The sequence below is a fragment of the Odocoileus virginianus genome, chromosome 9, assembly GCF_023699985.2.
Source record: "Odocoileus virginianus isolate 20LAN1187 ecotype Illinois chromosome 9, Ovbor_1.2, whole genome shotgun sequence".
In the NCBI taxonomy this organism is placed as follows: Eukaryota; Metazoa; Chordata; class Mammalia; order Artiodactyla; family Cervidae; genus Odocoileus; species Odocoileus virginianus.
The window spans coordinates 60,298,058-60,319,216 of NC_069682.1; the positions used below are offsets into that span (position 1 = coordinate 60,298,058).

At 47.9% G+C, this 21,159-nt stretch overlaps 1 protein-coding gene across 1 annotated transcript in view; it reads right to left on the reverse strand.

The window, feature by feature from the left end:
• LOC110137577 (fer-1-like protein 4) overlaps window positions 1-21,159 on the reverse strand; it is a 40,795-nt gene that overhangs the window by 1,186 nt on the left and 18,450 nt on the right. Inside the window, 15 exon segments of the mRNA XM_070472574.1 lie at window positions 433-674; window positions 921-1,019; window positions 2,108-2,193; window positions 2,692-2,852; window positions 3,414-3,568; window positions 3,986-4,156; window positions 4,337-4,464; window positions 17,217-17,333; window positions 17,438-17,511; window positions 17,514-17,574; window positions 17,645-17,745; window positions 19,803-19,845; window positions 20,506-20,637; window positions 20,726-20,784; window positions 20,930-21,125. Of these exon segments, the coding sequence (XP_070328675.1) occupies window positions 433-674; window positions 921-1,019; window positions 2,108-2,193; window positions 2,692-2,852; window positions 3,414-3,568; window positions 3,986-4,156; window positions 4,337-4,464; window positions 17,217-17,333; window positions 17,438-17,511; window positions 17,514-17,574; window positions 17,645-17,745; window positions 19,803-19,845; window positions 20,506-20,637; window positions 20,726-20,784; window positions 20,930-21,125 (1,825 nt within the window).

Below are 21,159 nucleotides of genomic sequence, written 5' to 3' on the forward strand. Positions count from 1 at the left end.
CCAGATCCCGCACACTGCAACAAAAGTCCCAGCTGCAGCAACTATGACACCTCCCGAAGACAAATTTTTTAAGAAAGCTAGGATGTGGTGGTTACGTCACAGCTATGGACCACACACGGCAGCCCAAATGTCAGCGGGTTGTCCTCTGGGACAAGGCACAGCAGGGACCAACAGCTGTGGGGCCAGAGTAACCTGAGCTCAGTTCAGAGGTTCAAATTAGAGGACTGAGTCAGAGACTGGGTAGGGACAGAGGTTATGATGCTCAGGGCTGAATAAATTCAATAAATTAGGCCAGAAAGCAAAAGTTAGTGTGACTTGAATCTGAAATCTAGGATTCAGGGTTGGGTTAGAGTAGGGAAACCAGGGGCCAAGGGCAGGGCAATGAGGGCAGATCGGGGCTAGGGTGGAGATGGGAGGACAGCTCAGCAGTACCAAGGAAGTCGTTGGCAGAGATGCGGTCATAGTCCCAGACCTGCAGGAACAGCACAGCCGGCTGCTGGAATTTGGCTTCTTCCAGGGCAAAGGGTCCAGGGCGGCGCTAGATGCTCACCTCGCGCTCCATGGGCAGGTAGTCAAAGCAGAACACGAAGCACCAGTTGAAGTTCCCCTCCCTGGTCAGAGAGTTGAAGTGAACGTCTGTCTCCTGTTTGTCATGCTCCAGCCCTTTCACCCAGCTGGGACCAGGGGAAAGGTAGAGGCCAAGAGGGTGGGCATCCACACTGGGCTGAGTCCAGAATCGGCTCCTCACCTGGTCTGCCCCTCCGCTCACCCTCAGGCTGGTCCCTCCACCCAGCTCCCAGTGCCATCAAGGGCCCATGGGACAGGCAGGGCTCTGGCTCAGCCCAGGACCTAAGCCCCTGTTTGCAGGGGCTATGCACTTCGGTACATAGCCATGTGCCCATCTCAGACTGCAGGCCTACCTTTTCACATAGATGTCACTCGACATCTCTCCAGTGAGCGGGTTCACGTCATCCAGAACTACATCCTCCATGTTCCAGATGATGACTCGGAGCTCATAGCTGAGGGATGTATTGAGGGGAGGGTTTTCACACTCCTGAGAGGGGTCTTGGGAGGAGCTGCAGGAAGGACCTGGGCCAGGGCCACTGACACTCAGCAACTGGAGTATGCCTAGCCAGGTGATCAGATGTCCGTGGTCCCTTGAAGGGGCAGTCCCAGGTATCACTGACCACCCCAGCCACTGCGGATGGCACCAGGAATGGTCTGCTGACCCACGCTGGGTCAATGAGATTTTCCCTCCCATAAATCTGGAATCAAGACCCTGAAAACATGAGTCCCAAAGCATCAGACATAGATCTGGAGCCACCACAAGCTAAAGTGCTGTGCAAGCGGAGAGAGTCAGTCTGCAGAGAAACACTAAGTGGGGATGAGAGCACAAAGCCCCTAAGGGACAGAAGGAGGGGCTGTGACATTCTTGATTCTACCCCAGGTAGCCCCGTCCTGGGCTGTCAAATGGTTTCTGGATATCTGTTGTTTTGTCCAGTGTTAATTTCCCCTCATTTGTTGACAGCACCTTGATTTTCTGTTGGTGACCCTACCCCCACTACTGTCAACTGTGTCATACTGGTGGGTCTGTCACCTCGAGGACATCACCCAGGACTGACCAATCAATGTATCACAGCCCCCTGATCATAGTGATTGGTTCAGGAATCAGCATTTGACCCAAGCGGGTCCAATGATAGTTAGCCCAAGACTTTTGCTCTAACTGGGTAAGAGGTGTTTATTTTTCTGCTCAAGTAGTCTGGTTGCTAAGATGTAAGCTTGCACTGTTAAAAGTCACTTTGACCCCAGACTGCAAAAGCTTCCATGAGAGTGGCACCAAGGAAAGCAGAGCCCAGAGGTAGAAAGTGACAGATTGCTGACGACATCTGAAGTGCACACACTCCCCGCTCAGATCAACTCAGGTCAGAAGGTAGTTAACTGGTACTTGGACTCTTCAGTTGCAAGTGACACCCAACTCACAGTGGCTTATGAAAAAAAAAAAGAATAATGTCTCGCCTACCTGAAGCCTGGGTCAGCTCTGCCAGCTTCACCAGGGTCGCTTGTCCAGGTTGGCCAAGATGGGAGGAGGGGCCAGGACTCCTCTTACCTGATTGGCTGCTGAGGCTTGATGTCAACTGGGGGTGGGGCAGGCACGTCTCTGGGGAAGATGTCAATCCACATGTGAAGAGACCCCTGGGGGCACAGGACCAGGCTGAAGGGTCTTCCGGGGGGTCCCACCTCCCCTAACAGCCCTGGGGCCAGAGGTTGTGGCTTGCCCTAAGTGGAAAGGAGAGCTGGGGTCAGGAGGGCAGATCCTGGGGGATGAGGATGAAGGCGGGGTCTAAACTGGGGATTCCAGGGTTGAGGTTAGGCTGGGTGTTCAAAGATGAGGCCCTGGAAGTGGAAGGCTGAGATCAAAAGTGAGATCCAGTGTTCCCAGGTCCAGATCCTAGAAATCTGGGGTAGAGGTCAGATTGGGAGTGCCAGGTCTGAGCCTTGGTAGCCCAGAGCTGGAACTCCTTCAGAACCAGAGTCTGGGGTGAGGGGAGGGGGTCCACGAAGGAAGTCCAAGACTGGAGTGGGGAGGGTGGGGACCAGGATCAAGAGCCAGAGTCAGAAGTGGCTGTGCCCAGGTCCAGGACCAGGTGGGAGTCCTGGAGCTCTGGCGATGTGCCCTGAGCCCTCCTTCACCTGCAGCAGCCCTGGGCTGCGGGGATGGTAGAGGGACCGTGTTTCTACGTGTTCAGGTACCAGCTGGATCCCAAGCCCTGGCATCTCCTGCCAGCACTGCAGCACCAGCAATGCCTGGGCCTCCTCAGAGATATCTCTTGCCGCCTTGGAGCCCCTGATACCTACAACAAGAGGTTCGTGAGCTTGGGTTCCACACAGTTCCCAACTCTGCTCCCTTCCTCCCAATCCCCCGCCCTCAATAGACACTCTGGGCTGAGGCAACTGCTATACTGGACAAACCCATTTCCTGGGAGGGCATGTCCACAATGCATAGAAAGTGGCGGATGCTGCTGTAACAACTTTTGCCAGTGAAAAGCCAGCAGTCAGGGGACAGTGGGATTGGAGGGGCTGTGGCCTTTGCGCAAACCTTGTTTAGAAAACAGACCACTGGCCATGTATGAAGCACAAGCTAAATTCTGCACCATACTGTATATTGCATGGGACCCCTATGTCCTCAATTAGCTATGGTTCTGAGGGGTTCACTAGGGCTCCTCGGAGATCTCACACTCACCAAGACCATTTTCTCTCCACTATTGTCTTTTCTCAGCCAAACTTACCTCCTCTGCTTGCAGAGGGAGGCGGGATCTTTGGGGACACATTAAGCTGATCATCAGTAGCCCCCCCCCATACCTTGCTCTACCATATTGCCCCCCCTGGATTGTCCAACAGAGAGAGGCTGGTACCTGGGGGCAGGGTCTCTGGCGGTGTCAGAAAGAGTTTGCTGCCCACCTTGACAGCCTCGACTTGATATTTAGGTGGGGGGAGGCCACAGCATTGGCATAGCCCCGCCAGGATCTGCAAAGGCGGGAATGCATCACACTAGGCATTGTACCCATCCCTGCGGGCAGAAACGGAAGGTCCCTCGGTTGGATCCAGCACATAAACATAGTTGGGCACAGGGGCAGGGATAGGGGCCCTTGAGGACTTAGGATCCAGGTTCATAACTCTACTGGAGAACAGGTTAGTCCTCGCTTACAGTAATGGTGAAAATCAAGTATGCATGCCAGATGCTCCTATGAAAGAGATACGGATATTATTACCCCCATTTTGCAGATGAGGAAACTGAAGCTCAAGGAAGTCAAGTGACTTATTAGTCCCAACTTCCAAGCCCATTTCTTGACCAATAAGCTATAATGTTTTGGTTGCAGGGGAGTCCCTGCTATGAAATTAAAGGATCTGGACCTTCAGGTGGGATGTGAACTTGAAAGTCTTTGGTCAGACTTAGAATGACTCCCAAGAGCCCTGTGGGACTCACATGTCATACTGAGACGTCAGCCCACAGTTCGCCCTGTGGTGGCTATAGAATCTGTTTTCCAGATCAGTGTGGGTCTCTCCGATGAGGTCATCAGAACCCACAAGGTCATGATCAAACACAGCTACGGTCAGCTCAGGCTCAGCAGGGAGAGAAATGCTGAGTTCCAGGACCCTAGCCAGGAGAGAGCACAGCTGAGAACACCCCCACACCCTGGGGGTGGTCCTGCGGGGGAAGGGGTGGACTCAGCACCCCTGTCCATTCCCCCACCATCACCACTAGCTGCCTGAGTGAGAGTCACAGGGCCAGATGGCAAAGTTACTCCCCATCCCCAAGCCCAGGGCCCAGCCTCACTCTCCAAAGATGGGATTCAGCTGCTTGGGGATGTATCGTTCCTCTGTGTCCAGCCACTCCTGGCCAGCGCTCACCACCATATAGGGGTCTGCTTTGCCATTGGGGTCTGCAGGAGCCAGGTTGGTAGCCTAGGGAGACAGTATGGAGTGAAAATGAGAGAAACGTCAAACCCAAGGTTGCCCTTGCTGGGCCTACTCTCTGATTTAGTAAAAATAGGAAGTTACCACGGAAAATTCTTCCACTGCAAGACGTTAGCTGAGAGGTTGGATGAGGTGACATACTCTCTTCTAATTATTGAAATACAGTAACTATTGTCATACAAATAGGTACAGCAGGAATATAACAAAGGCTTCCCTGGTGGCCCAGTGGTTAAGAATCCACCTGCCAATGCAGGGCACATGGATTCAATCCCTGGTCCATGAAGACTCCATGTGTCGAGGGGCAGCTGAGCCCGTGCACCACAACTGAGCTTGCACTCTGGAGCCCACAAGCCTCAACATGAGAAGCCGCTGCAATGAGAAGCCAACGCACCACAACTCGAGAGGAGCCCCTGCTTGCCACAACTAGAGAAAGCCCGTGTGCAGCAACGAAGACCCAGTGCAGCCATAAATAAATGAATACAACTTAAACTATATATACACATAATGAAACAAAACATGTGGAAACATGTATAGTCAGTTCAGTCGCTCAGTTGTGTGTGACTCTCTGCGACCCCATGGACTGCAGCACACCAGGCCTCCCTGTCCATCACCAACTCAGCTTGCTCAAACTTATGTCCATTGGGTCAGCGATACCATCCAACTATCTCATCCTCTGTCGTCCCCTTCTCCTCCCGCCTTCAATCTTTTGCAGCATCAGGGTCTTTTCTAGTGAGCCAGTCCTTCACATCAGGTGGCCAAAACACTGAAGTTTCAGCTTCAGCATCAGTCCCTCCAATGAATATTCAGGACTGATTTCCTTTAGGATTGACTGGTTTGATCTCCTTGCAGGCCAAGGGACTCTCAAGAGTCTTCTCCAACACCACGGTTCAAAAGCATCAATTCTTCGGTGCTCAGCTTTCTTTATAATCCAATTCTCACATCCATACGTGACTACTGGAAAAACCATAGCTTTGACTAGATGGACTTTTGTTTGCAACCTAATGTCTCTGCTTTTTAATATGCTGTCTAGGATGATCATAGCTTTTCTTCCAAGGAGCAAGCGTCTTTTAATTTCATGGCTGCAGTCACCATCTGCAGTGATTTTGGAGCCCCCCAAAGTAAAGTTTCTCATTGTATAAGGGACTTACTATTCAATTCATAACTTTCCATATCGTTTGAGTTTCACTCTTTCACAATGAGCACATTTTACTTTCATTTTACTTTTACTTTATTTTACTTTTTATCCCTTTTTTGTTTTGTTTTTAATTTATTTTTTATTTTTGGCTGCACTGGGTCTTGGTTGCTGGGCACACCAATTTCTCTGTGCTGTGAGGGGAAGCTACTTTTCCTTGTGGGGCTTGGGCTTCTCACTGCTTCTCACTACAGCAGCTTCTCTTGTGGGGGAGCCCGGCTGTAGGGTGTGTAGGCTTCAGGAGTTGCAGCACATAGGCTCAGGAGCTGTGGCAGCCGGCTTAGCTGCTCCACGGCATGTGGGCTCTTCCAGGACCAGGGGTCAAACTGGTGTCCCCTGCATCACAAGGTGGGTTCTTAACCACTGGACCACCAGGGAAGGTTTTTTTTGTTAAATTAAGAATATTTTAGCTAAATAAAAAAATAATACAATGAGCATGTGTGTGCCCAGCTTCATAAATAAAACACTACCGACAAATGTCTCTTGAGTACGTGACCGGATTTAATTCCCTTTCCATCTTTAAAGTAGGGAGAACTCTTTATTTGGGGTTTTTTAATTGGGGTTTCTCACACACACACACAAAAAGAAAAAATACTTCTGTTACATATACATGCATCCCTAAGCAATATATAGCATGATCTTTCATGGTTTAAACTGTATGTAGTAAACTTACTTTTTCTGTTTTTGAAAACTATGTAATTGAGTAAATACATAACTTATGCATAAATTACTGAAATAGAATTTATACACAGCAGAGTTCCAGTTGCTCCTCATCTTTCCCAGCATTTGGTATTGTCAATCTTTTTTATTTTTGTTATTCTCATGCATGTAAAATTTAAGCTCATTGGGGTTTAATTTGTGTTTCCCTGCTGATGAAGCATGTTGAGCTTTCTTTTTCACTTTTGAGTGTGCTTCTTAGCCTTGTATATATATATTTGCTTTTGTGAAATGACTTCAAATCTTTTGCTCCATCATTGAGTTTTTAATTTTCAGTATTACATTTCTAATTTCTAAACATTCTAACTGGTCCTTCAAACTTGCTGTTTATTTGCAATGGTCTCTCGTTCCTTGCTCATTTTAATTTCATTCTATTTCTTTAAACATTTCATATTCTCTATCTAGTCATTCCAATATCAGTGGACTTGGGGTCTGAATCTGTTGTTATTTTTGCTAATTCTTACTCCTGATGGTCTTTCTCTTTTTCTTTTGGTACTTTTTAATCACGACTCATATTTGGTATGACTCATGCTGAGGGCTTGTTGTGGGTGTTCTCTGCCAAAGAGGGTTTGTTTTCACTCCTGCCAGTTCCCTAGGCAAACTACCAACCTGCAGCCACTTTAAATTAAATCCTCCAAGCCCTCTCGCCCTGGAGCCCACACGCCGCAACTACTGAGCCCGAGTGCTGCAACTACTGAAGCCCTCGCGCCTAGATCCCACGCTCCGCAACAAGAGAAGCCACCACAATGAGGAGCCTGGGCACCTCAACTAGAGAAAGCCCTCTCGCAACAACAAAGGCCCATAGCAACCAAAAACAATAAACAGGTAAATGAACGAATGAATGAAATCTTCTAATTGAGGTTGTGGGGATTACATCAGAGGTGAGAATGCAGACTGTGGTGGTGGATGCTTAGGGAGACTTTTCCCCTCTAACCAATGCCAGAGTTAAGACAGGCAAGCTTCCTTGGTGTCTCCTTCTGCCTTGCAAGTTCCTATCTTTGTTCATCCTTATGCTGAAGGTGTAGGTGTGCGGGCTCCAGGTGGCCTCAGGATTTCGTCTTCTGTCCTCACTGCCTGCCATGAGGAAGAGGGGGTCTCTCTGGTATCTGGGGCTGTACTGACCCTGGAGAGACTGCCCCTGCCAGGGCTACTAATTCCTAGAGTTAGCAAGCAACACATTTGCCAGAGTACTTTTCATATACAAACCAACTAATCCAGACCCCATACATCATCCAGCCACCTCCTCTATCTGGCCTTTATATTCTAGAAAGTAATATTCCTCTGCTTTTATCATCCCCATGGCCAGGTTCAGACAGCTAGAGACAGTTAGACAACTACTGTACCTTAAAAGCACGTAGGAATTATTCAAACTAGCCAGTCATAAGCCTGCTTATGCTGTCTTGACCTGCCTTTCCATCACACACACACACACACACACACACACACACACACACACACACAAAACAAAGGCTCTGGCCCTCATGCTTCCCTTGTTCCTTCTGCCTTTGGTCTGGCCACCATGTTTTCCTGGGTAACCCTGCAAGGCACAGCCTGCCCCACCTCTAGAAAACCGAAACAACAATCTTTTCAATGGCAGCCATCTGATCTGTCGGCTTCACCATACGTGGATAATAACAAAACCGTGGGTGCATTTTAAAGCAGTTCCTGCTTTTACTTGGGGTTTTTTCCTACTCTAAAATCTCTTACTTTCTTGGAAGCTCAACATTGCATTTAAAAGATGTTTTTGAAGTATGGAAGTTTCTCAAAAAACAAAAATAGAGTTGCGATATGATCCAGCAATCCCACTCCTGGGCATATACCAGAAAAAAACTACTTCAGAAAGATACAGGGAATTCTCTGCAGTCCAGTGGTTAGGACTCTGATTCCACTACAGGGAGCAAAGGTTCAGTCCTTGGTCAAGGAAATAAGATCTTGCACGCCTCTTGTCATGGCCAAAAAGAAATAGAGAAAATATAGCAACAATAAAAAAGATATATGCACTCGTGTGTTCATAGCAGCACTATTCACAATAACCAAGACATGGAAACAACCTAAATTTCCATTGACAGATGAATGGATAAAGAAGATATGATACACACACACACACACACACACACACACAATGGAATACAATTCAGCATAAAAAAATAATGAAATAATGCTATTTGCTGCAACATGGATAGAGCTAGAGATTGCCATATTAAGTGAAGTCAGAAAGAGAAAGACAAATACCATATGATACCCCTTATATGTGGAATCTAAAAGATGACACAAATGAACTTAATTATGAGACAGAAACAGATTCACAGACATAGAGAACAGACTTGTGGTTGCCAAGGGGGAGGAGGCGGGGAAAGGATGGGTTGGGAATTGGGAATTAGTAGATGCGAATTATTATATGTAGGATGTAGGATGGATAAACAACAAGGTCTTACTGTATAGCACAGGGAACTATATTCAATATCCTGTGATAAATCATATGGACACATGAAAAGGAATATATGTGTGTGTGTATAACATATACATACATATATACATGTATAATGTGTATACATGCATATATACATATGTATAATATATATGTATATATGTATAGCATATATGTGTATATACATATATGTATAACATATGTATATATGTATAATCACTTTGCTTTACATCAGAAATTAACACAACATTGTAAATCAACTATGATTCAATGAATTTTTTTAATTTTAAGATGTCTTTAAAATTATATATGTGCTCTTATAACATACATACATACATACATATGTATATATGTGTATGTATAACATGCATATGTATATACATACATATATGTGTATACATATGTATATGTATATATACATATACATATACATATATACATATAGGGCTTCCCTGGTGGCTCAGAGGTTAAAGCGTCTTCTTGCCTGGAGAATCCCATGGACGGAGGAGCCTTGTAGGCTACAGTCCACAGGGTTGCAAAGAGTCAGACACGACTGAGCGACTTCACTTTCACTTATATACATATATATACATATATACATATGTATATATATATGTGTATATAACACATATATATGTATAACATATATATATGTATAATCACTTTGCTTTACATCAGAAATTAACACACTGTAAATCAACTATGATTCAATGAATTTTTTTTTTAAATTTTAAGACGTCTTTAAAATTTGATCCAGCATTTTTAGCTTTTGGTGAGTGATGCTAGCTTTAATGCTCAGGGTGCGCTCTTCCCCCTTGAGACACAGACTCTGCTGGCCTTGAGCTCTGATGAGTGATGTCCTCTCTCCCTTCCTTCATGAACATGACTCCATCTGCATGGCTCTTGGAGGCTCTTCAGCTGCCCTGGTGGTTTGCAGTTTTAAAGCTCTGATTTCAGCATAATTGGAACTCAGAGTTTTTGTTAATTGTTCTTGTTTGGGGGTGATTTTCAGGAAAAGGAAGGGGAAACGCCCCATTGGTGCCACCTTCCACAGACTGGGAATCAGCAAACTTGCTTACCTCATCCAAATTTCTGTTGGGAGATGTATCCTTATTGATACATGTTACTGTAGTTCGTTCAGTTTAACTGTAGTATTTGTTATATGACTGATACACACACTCTCTCTCCTATTTAGGAACATTTTAGGTTATTTCTAAATTTGTTATTATCACAAATACTACTAGAATGAGCATATATGTTTTCTTAGACACATTATGTGAAAATTTTTCTAAGATTTTATCTAGAAGCATAATTACTGGGTATTGGCTATGAGAATCTTCCATTTGACAACATATTGTACATCTTACTACAAACTGTTCTCCAAAGTTGTTATAACAATTTACATTCTGTGGCAGGCAGAAAAAAGCACCCCACAAGGTGTCCAAGTATCCCTGAACCTATGAATATCTTACTTTACATAGTAAAAGAGAACTTGCAGGTGGGATTAAAGATCACAAGACGAAGGAAGTAGCCTAGATTACCCAGGTGAGTCCAATATAATCACAATGGTTTTTATAAGTGAAAGAGGGAGATGAGAGACTCAGGGAGAGAGATTTGAAGGTTCTCCGCTGCTGGTTTTGAAGATGGAGGAAGAGGTCATGAGCCAAGATACACAGGCCGCCTGTAGAAGGTCAAAAGGACAAGCAAATGATTGCCAGAGCCTGTAGAAGAAAGGCAGTTGGGCCAACACCTTGATTTCAACCCACTGCAACCTGTTTTGGATTTCTGCTCTTCCGAACAGTAAGATGACAGATAGACGGTAAGTCTGCGGTAACTGGCTGCAGCAGCAAAAAAAACTAATGCCTCCTTCTACCAGCACTGTGGTAGAGTTCTACGGCTGCCCAGCCCCTGTCTAATCTTGCCACTCAAAGGGAGGGAAATGTCTCACGGTTTCAATCATTTGCCTGTCAGATTACAATTAAGGTGCAGGTTTCCTTGTTGTTTTGTTTTGTTTCTTTGATTGAACTGCACAGCCTGTGGGATCTTAGTTCCCCGACCAATGATCAGTCGAACCCTCACCACCTCCCACCCTCCCAACCCCCACATTGGAAGCACAGAGTTTTAACCACTGGACCGCCAGGGGAGTCCTAAGCTGTAAGACTTGTTAATATGTTTATTGACATTGGAATTTCTTCTTCAGTTAATTCCCTTTTCATATTTTTTTCTCAATTTTTCTTTTTGGTCTTCTTACAGATTTGCAGGAGTTACTTAAGCATATTGTAGACACTAGCCCTTTATTGATTATGCATAGGGTAAATATTTGACCCAGCCTGTGTTTTGGCTGTCATTTAATCGAACATGTCTATCGATGCCTAGAAGTTTAGTCTGAATGAAGTCACATGTATTATTTTATTCCCTAATTTAGGAAAACTTCCCCCCACCCATGATCATAAAGAAATCTTAATATTTCCCTATAGTTTTGCTTTTCACAATCAAATATCAGATTTGGCTGGATTTTTTTGTGGATGCTATAAGTTAAGAATTTCATTTTATTTTTTCCACACAAATAATCCATCTTCATGGGACCACTTACAGAACAGTCTCATTTTCCCCCAAAATGATCTGCAGTGCCAACTCTGATGTAAATTTCTAGGTCTGTTGTGTTTTTTTTCTTTCCCTTTGGTCAAGATGAGCAGCTTGCAGGATCTTAGTTCCCCAACCAGAGATCAAATCTGGACTCTCAGCAGTGGAAGCATGGAGTCCTAACCACTGGACCAGCAGGGAATTCCCTGTGTCTGTTTTTGTTTTCTTTTTTTTTTTAACTTCTACCCTGTCCCATTGGCCTAATCATCTGTTCCCATGCCAAAACCACACTGCCTTAATTACCATAGCTTATAAGAATTCTTGTCTTCCTATATTGTTCTTCAAAATTGCCTTGACTACTCTTGGCACTTTGTTCTTCCATTGAAATTTTAGAATTAGCTTTTTAATTCCAGGGTAGCAACCCTTAGCCTTGTGCCTGGCTTATAGTACACACTACACTGCTTGAATTGCATTCTTCCTTTCTTTCCACTCCTTAACCATCCACACTCTTAGGTAAATCAGCCCCTTTAGTTTCTAGTTTATTCTTCTGGTATTTCTGGTTCACAGAGGAACAACTATGTAAATTCCTTGGATCTTTTTCTTTCTTACATGGAGAGTGGTACACTGTAGGTACTCTTTTGTATTCTGCTTTTTTCACTTTATACTGTGTCTTGGAAATCACTCCACCTTAGTTCAGAGACCTTCTTCATTCTTTTTACAGCTGCATAGTACACTGGTGTGTAGCCTTACCATAGTTTATTCACCCATTCTGCTATGTATGTGCATTTAATAAGATTTGATTTGGAGACTTCCCTGGTGGTCCAGTGCATAAGATTCTGCGCTGCAAGTGCAGGGAGGACAGGATCAATCCCTGGTTGGAGAACTAAGATCCCACATACTGCAACTAAGCTCACATGCCGCAAAGTACTGCATGTTGCAAAGAAGACCCAGGACAGCCAAAATAAATAATAAATTTTTAAAATAAAATTTAAAATTACATTTGATTTTTAATGGCACTCCAGCTTTAGAAATTTTATTATTTTCAAAGGGAAAGTGAAAAGTGAAAGTGAAAGTCTCTCAGTCATGTATGACTCTCAGGGCCTCCATGGACTGTGGTCCAGGGAATTCTCCAGGCCAGAATACTGGAGTGGGTAACCATTCCCTTCTCCAGGGGATCTTCCCAACCCAGGGATCAAACCCAGGTCTCCTGCATTGCAAGTGGATTCTTTACCAGCTGAGCCACCAGGAAAGCCCTTGTTTTCAAAACTGCCCAGCAAATTTTTAAAATTATTATTTATTATTTATTTGGCTGCACTGGGTCTTAATTGCAGCCTGTGGGATCTAGATCCTTGATCAGAGATCAAACCCGGTCCCCCTGCACTGGAAGGACAGAGTCTTAGCCACTGGTTCACCAGGGAAGTCCTGCCCAGTCAATTTCTATAGCCTTTTGTTCTCTGCCTGTGAAATAATTTTAAACAGCTGTTTTGTATTTTAATATTTGAAAATTCTAACATCCAAAGCCTTTAGAAATTTAATTCTCCTTTGTGTTATTTCTTTCTCACAATTTTTCCCGATGATTGTTTTCTTTTTTTTTTTTCCATTTATTTTTATAGATGATTGTTTTCTTACATAGATTGTCATTTAGGATTGCGAACCCAAATTTGGTTATCTAAATCTCTGGAGTCTGTGAAGCCTGATTTGGGACCACGTTAAACCAATTTCTCAGCTTTGAATTTTCTGGATTATGCAGACAATAAAATCTCGAGTCTTAGGGATTTCCCTGGTGGTCCTGTGGTTAAAAATTCACCTTGCAATGTAAGGGACATGGATTGGATCCCTGGTCAGGGACCTAAGATCACATATGCTGCAGAGCACCTAAGCCCATGTGCTGCAGCTACTGAGCCTGTGCACCACAACTAGAGTCCGTGCGCCACAACTAGAGTCCGTGCACCACAACTAGAGTCCATGTGCCACAACTAGAGTCCGTGCGCCACAACTAGAGTCCGTGCGCCACAACTAAGAGTCCGTGCACCACAACTAGAGTCCGTGCGCCACAACTAGAGTCCGTGCGCCACAACTAGAGTCCGTGCGCCACAACTAAGAGTCCGTGCACCACAACTAGAGTCCGTGCGCCACAACTAGAGTCCGTGCGCCACAACTAGAGTCCGTGCACCACAACTAAGAGTCCGTGCACCACAACTAGAGTCCATGCATCACAACTAGAGTCCGTGCGCCACACCTAGAGTCCGTGTACCACAACTAGAGTCCATGTGCCACAACTAGAGTCCGTGCGCCACAACTAGAGTCCGTGCACCACAACTAGAGTCCGTGCGCCACAACTAAGAGTCCGTGCACCACAACTAGAGTCCGTGCGCCACAACTAGAGTCCGTGCACCACAACTAGAGTCCGTGCACCACAACTAGAGTCCGTGCGCCACAACTAAGAGTCCGTGCACCACAACTAGAGTCCGTGCGCCACAACTAAGAGTCCGTGCACCACAACTAGAGTCCATGCACCACAACTAGAGTCCATGCATCACAACTAGAGTCCATGTGCCACAACTAGAGTCCGTGCGCCACAACTAGAGTCCGTGCGCCACAACTAGAGTCCGTGCGCCACAACTAAGAGTCCGTGCACCACAACTAGAGTCCGTGCACCACAACTAGAGTCCGTGCGCCACAACTAGAGTCCGTGCACCACAACTAGAGTCCGTGCGCCACAACTAAGAGTCCGTGCACCACAACTAGAGTCCGTGCGCCACAACTAGAGTCCGTGCACCACAACTAGAGTCCGTGCACCACAACTAGAGTCCGTGCGCCACAACTAAGAGTCCGTGCACCACAACTAGAGTCCGTGCGCCACAACTAGAGTCCATGTGCCACAACTAGAGTCCGTGTACCACAACTAGAGTCCGTGTACCACAACTAGAGTCCGTGCACCACAACTAGAGTCCATGCGCCACAACTAGAGTCCGTGCGCCACAACTAGAGTCCGTGCGCCACAACTAGAGTCCGTGCGCCACAACTAGAGTCCATGTGCCACAACTAGAGTCCATGCATCACAACTAGAGTCCGTGCGCCACAACTAGAGTCCGTGCGCCACAACTAGAGTCCATGTGCCACAACTAGAGTCCATGCATCACAACAAGAGTCCATGCACCACAACTAGAGTCCATGCATCACAACTAGAGTCCATGTGCCACAACTAGAGTCCATGCATCACAACTAGAGTCCATGTGCCACAACTAGAGTCCGTGCACCACAACTAGAGTCCGTGCGCCACAACTAGAGTCCATGCACCACAACTACAGTCCGTGCGCCACAACTGGAGTCCATGCGCCACAACTGGAGTCCGTGCGCCACAACTACAGTCCGTGCGCCACAACTAGAGTCCGTGCGCCACAACTAAGAGTCCGTGCGCCACAACTAGAGTCCGGGCGCCACAACTGGAGTCCGTGCACCACAACTAGAGTCCGTGCACCACAACTAAAGTCCATGTGCCACAACTAGAGTCCATGCACCACAACTAGAGTCCGTGTACCACAACTAGAGTCTGTGTACCACAACATGAAGATGCCACATGACACAACATAGATCCTGCATGTCGAATTAAGACCTGACACAGCTAAGTAAAGAAATACATTTTTTAAAAAAATTCAAGTCCTAAATCAATGTGAGGGCAAAACTCTAATAATAAATCCTCAGAAAAGATATTTTTTCTGTTTCACCCAGCAGGAACAGAGGCTGAGACAGGCCATTTACAGGCTCCTTTTCCAGTGGGTGGGCCTCCTCTTGACCACCTTTCACTGACAGTAGAGTCCTTCCTGGGTCCTGCCTTATGCAAGTGTCTTAGTTGTGTCTCCCACCTTGTATAGGCTGCTCAATATTACAACCTAAGCCTTGGGGTCCATATATCTCAAGAGAATCTGACTTCAGGGCTTGTTCTGGATTCCTGCTGTTTCCTCATTTGACCATTGAGAATTCCCCTTCATGTGAGTTTAGCATTTGTATAAAAGACTGTTTATCTAGCATTTCTAGATGTAGTGTATCAGGAAATTATTTCAGACCATCTAGGCTGCAATGCTGTTAGAAGCAGAAGGTCCAGATGACTGCAAGGTCTCCAGAGACTTCAGGAAACAGGTGTTTTATGATATAAATAGAAGGGAGGGAGGGACTTCCCTGGTGGTGCAGTGGTTAACAATCTACCTTGCAATGTAGGGTTCAATCCCTGGTCAGGGAACTAAGATCCCACATGCCGTGGGGCAACTAAGCCTGAACACTGCAATGAATACCCAGTGCAGCCAAAATTTGAAAAACAATAAATAAATAAATAGAAGGGAAAGGACCTTCTTTCCTATTGTCTAGGATGAATGTACTGTTGGGACTGAGATATGGAAAGTGGGAGCAGAAGGAAGAGGGGAGTGGGCCAAGGGAGTCTAGACTTTTCCACAGGTAGAAAAACACCTATAAAATAAGGATAATTACCAAACTAGTATGTCTAGTCTACTAGTAGTCTAACAAACTAGACCAAGTTACTGAGGCATCATCTCATTTGATTTTCCAATTGCTCCGAAGACAGCATATCTTACCTGCCTGTAGACAGATAAGGATGCTGAGTCCCAAAACAAAGCATAGTGGGACTTCCCTGGTGGTCCAGTAGCTAAGACTCTGCACTTCCAATGTAGGAGGTCCAGATTCGATCCCTGGTCAGGGAACTAGATCCCACATGTCACCCTCACAACATGACTAGAGAAGCCTGCACACTGCAATGAAGATTCAGCTCAGCCAAAAGAAAACAAAAATGCTTTTTTAAAAAAGCAAAGCTTCGTGCCCAAAGTTAGGTGATGCAAAGCTGTTCCTCTTTACAGCTTGTATTCAGGGCTAGAGACACCAAAAAACAAAAAGAAAAATGTTCACAGAAAAGAAGCCATCATAATTAGATACAGAACATATTGTATTGTCCCTGCCCATGAAACATTAGAGGAAAAAGAGCCAAGTAATTCACATTATCTAGAGTATGCACTAGGATGCTTAGATTATGGCAGAAGAGCGCCACAGAATGTTTCTTTAAGTTACATCTTAGAATCCCTATATTTAAACTAGATAAAAGTACAGCATCTGCTCTGGGCTGGGAGTAAATGTGTAGCAACCCCCTCACTCCCTTCATTCTCGGAGATGCCTTTAAAGAAACTTCAGGGCCCTGCTGAGTGCTGTATGAAAACCCTGACGGTCCAGTGGTTAAGAATCCACTTGCCAATGCAGGGGACACAGTTCAATCCCTGGTCTGAGAAGATCCCACATGCCACGGAGCACCTAAGCCCACGTGCTGTGACTACCGAAACCCGTGCTCCGCAACAAGAAAAGCCACCGCAGTGAGAAGCCTGTGCACCGCAGTGAAGAGTAGCCCCTATTCACCGCAACTAGGAAACCCCTCTCACAGCAGTGAAGACCCAGGGCAGCCAAAAATAGTTAATTCATTACATGATTGATCTTTTTAAAAATGAAAAAATATCCTGCAGCAATGGGAAGACCTGTACAAAGGCTTTGGTGGGAGGCCATCACGAAGCTTTATGGGTTGTGCTCTTCCTGGAATTACTCTCCCCATTCTTTTAATATGAGACTAGAACTATGAATAAGGAGTCAGAAGATCTAGGCAGTAAATTAAGGTTCTGCCATGAGCAAGTCGTGTAACCTTGGGGAGTCTCTTAATGTTGTGCCTAAGATTTCCAAAATGAAAAGCTTCCGACCCCTTCTGTCTGTAGATTTTGTGTACATTACCTTTGTTGGACTCAGAGGCGTGCAGGGTCAATGGATGCTCACCTTTACAACATATACTCTAACCAGGAGCTTGATGGGCTGGTTCTATGGGATCCCCTTGGAGATCTGGGGCTCAGACAAGGACGCTGCCTCTGATTCTGGGTAAATGAGGAAAGAGTCCTGAGTGGGATGGGAGTGGGGGACAGAAAAAACACTGCTAAGAGAGACTTCCTCCTGCATCCCCGTCTGTGCTCCCTGGTCCCCCACTCCTCCCCCTAACATACCTTGAACTTGCCCACAAGCTTTCTAGACCCTTCATCCTCTCCATCTCCACCCTGACCCCTCTGCCCACGGTACAGGGGAATACATTCAGCCAGTCTTCAAAGTGGTCAAACTCTTCCTCCAGTATGGTGTTGTAAATCTGAAAGGCAAGGGCCTCAGTGACAGCCCGATGTTTCAGAATCGGAGCAAACTTCCCAACACCCAGTTACCTTCAGAGTGGCGAGTGCTTTTTTCTGGGACACAGAGCCTTTGACTTCAAGCTCACTCTGGTCGTGCGCTTCCCCATCCACAGAAATGGGGTGAACCCCATCTGGGAATAGCAGAAAGGCCCCATTAGAAACTGGTGTGGGGCTTCACTGGTGATCTAGTGGTTCAAAATCACCTGCCAATGCAGGGGACGCAGATTTGATCCCTGGTCCAGGAAGATCCCACATGCCGTGGAGCAGCTAAGCCCATGCATCACAACTACTGAGTCCGCATACTGCAGCTGCTGAAGCCCATGTGCCTAGAGCCCGTGCTCCACAACAAGAGGGGCCACAGGGTGAGCAGCCCGTGCTCCACAACAAGAGGGGCTGCAGGGTGAGCAGCCCGTGCGCCTCAACAAGAGGGGCCGCAGGGTGAGCAGCCCGTGCTCCACAACAAGAGGGGCCGCAGGGTGAGCAGCCCGTGCGCCTCAACAAGAGGGGCCGCAGGGTGAGCAGCCCGTGCGCCTCAACAAGAGGGGCCGCAGGGTGAGCAGCCCGTGCGCCTCAACAAGAGGGGCCGCAGGGTGAGCAGCCCGTGCTCCTCACAAGAGGGGCCACAGGGTGAGCAGCCCGTGCTCCACAACAAGAGGGGCCACAAGATGAGCAACCCGTGCGCCTCAACAAGAGGGGCCACAGGGTGAGCAGCCCATGCGCCTCAACAAGAGGGGCCGCAGGGTGAGCAGCCCATGCGCCTCAACAAGAGGGGCCGCAGGGTGAGCAGCCCATGCGCCTCAACAAGAGGGGCCGCACGGTGAGCAGCCCGTGCACCTCAACAAGAGGGGCCGCAGGGTGAGCAGCCCGTGCGCCTCAACAAGAGGGGCCGCAGGGTGAGCAGCCCGTGCGCCTCAACAAGAGGGGCCGCAGGGTGAGCAGCCCGTGCGCCTCAACAAGAGGGGCCGCAGGGTGAGCAGCCCGTGCTCCACAACAAGAGGGGCCGCAGGGTGAGCAGCCCGTGCGCCTCAACAAGAGGGGCCGCACGGTGAGCAGCCCGTGCGCCTCAACAAGAGGGGCCGCAGGGTGAGCAGCCCGTGCTCCACAACAAGAGGGGCCGCAGGGTGAGCAGCCCGTGCTCCTCAACAAGAGGGGCCGCAGGGTGAGCAGCCCGTGCTCCTCAACAAGAGGGGCCGCAGGGTGAGCAGCCCGTGCGCCTCAACAAGAGGGGCCACAGGGTGAGCAGCCCGTGCGCCTCAACAAGAGGGGCCACAGGGTGAGCAGCCCGTGCTCCACAACAAGAGGGGCCACAAGATGAGCAGCCCGTGCGCCTCAACAAGAGGGGCCGCAGGGTGAGCAGCCCGTGCTCCACAACAAGAGGGGCCGCAGGGTGAGCAGCCCGTGCGCCTCAACAAGAGGGGCCACACGGTGAGCAGCCCGTGCGCCTCAACAAGAGGGGCCGCACGGTGAGCAGCCCGTGCGCCTCAACAAGAGGGGCCGCAGGGTGAGCAGCCCGTGCTCCACAACAAGAGGGGCCGCAGGGTGAGCAGCCCATGCTCCTCAACAAGAGGGGCCGCAGGGTGAGCAGCCCGTGCTCCTCAACAAGAGGGGCCACAGGGTGAGCAGCCCGTGCGCCTCAACAAGAGGGGCCACACGGTGAGCAGCCCGTGCGCCTCAACAAGAGGGGCCACAGGGTGAGCAGCCCGTGCTCCACAACAAGAGGGGCCACAAGATGAGCAGCCCGTGCGCCTCAACAAGAGGGGCCGCAGGGTGAGCAGCCCGTGCTCCACAACAAGAGGGGCCGCAGGGTGAGCAGCCCATGCGCCTCAACAAGAGGGGCCACACGGTGAGCAGCCCGTGCGCCTCAACAAGAGGGGCCGCAGGGTGAGCAGCCCGTGCTCCTCAACAAGAGGGGCCGCAGGGTGAGCAGCCCGTGCTCCTCAACAAGAGGGGCCACAGGGTGAGCAGCCCGTGCTCCTCAACAAGAGGGGCCACAGGGTGCACAGCCCGTGCTCCACAAGAAAGAGGAGCCCCCAGTGGCTGCAACTAGAGAAAGCCTTGTACGCAGCAACGAGGACCCAGCACAGCCAAAAATAAATAAATAAATCTTAACAAGAGAGAAAGAAAGAAGCATGGTGTTGGGAAAGGGAGGGAGACGGAAAGACGAAAAGCAAGAAAGCCCATCTCTTACCTGAATCCCCAGGGTCATCCATTTCCTCCTCCTCAAAGTTGGCCTGAAATCAATGGGCAGGTCAAAGATCCTTCCCTTCCCTTCACCTCCTTTAATACCTCTTTCCCAGGATAGGGAGGTGGGAAACTTCAGTTCAAGTTCCAACTGGGTAAGCCCACTTGTGTTTTCAAAGCCTTAGTTTATCATGTAGTCCTGATATGTAACCATCAGTTACATGTGGAACTGCTGAGCACTTGAAAGGTGGCTGGTTCAAACTGAGCTGTGCTCCAAGTGTAAACTACACACTAGATGTCAAAGACTAGTATAAAATAACACTGTAAATTGTTTCATTATTAATTGGTTTTTTTATTAATTGTTTTTGATAGTTACTTCTTGAAATGCTATTGTAGATATACTAGGTTAATAAAACATATTATTAAAAATCAACCAGTTCCTTTCACTTTTTAAAAAATGTGGCTGCTACAAAAGTTAAAATTGCATATGTGGCTCACATGATATTTCTGTTGGACAACACAGCTCTAGATAATGGAGTTAATAATCCCCAACTTCTCAAATTGTGGTAAAGATGAGCAAAGATGGCTGTAACAGAGAGTTTTGAAAATCTGTAGAGCTCCATGTTTGATGAGATCCTTCTTCTTACCATTCACCCTCCTCTGCCTCCAGCTCCCCCGCTCCCACCCCCAGCACCTTCACCTCCTCCCACCTGGCCCTGGAGCTCCTGCAGTGATGCATGGTACTTGGACCACCAGTCAAGCTCTTCAGGCTCTGGGATGTCCTCCTCCAGCCCTGGGCCTTGATTCAGGAGGCCTCCCAGAGGCAGCTTCTTCAGAGGAGCCTGGGGGAGTGAGAACTCAGCGCCGCTAGCCCAGCACCACCCCAAGCCCTGCCAGCCCCTTCTCCATCCATCCCCCCTACTCCATCACCTTCAGGAACTGTCTGGGTGTCCCCATGTTGGCCCTGAAGGCGTCCAGGGACCTCTGTCCTGAGAGGGGACAAATGACACCAGGAGAAGGACAGGCAAGTAGAAATCAGACTCCATGTCCCACTGGAAGATCTCTGGGAGCCATCTCAGCCAGGAATTAGATGAAGACTTCTGTCTGGCGGCCCCTATGGGGAGAGCCCCTTACCTTGAGGTTCCTTGGGGACCAGGTCCCCTGCCTCCTCCTCTTCTTGCTCCTCAGGGGCATCCTCTTGACCCCAGAGAGTGAATCTCAGCATGTGGGGGACAACATGGGACCCCACAAGCACCGTGCGGCCAAAGGCCCGGCGCTTGATCACCAGGACGCTGAGAGGGGGCTGCAGGTAAGGCTTCTCCGGCAAGTCCTGGGGGTGGGAGAGAGGACCTGGATCTCTGCAG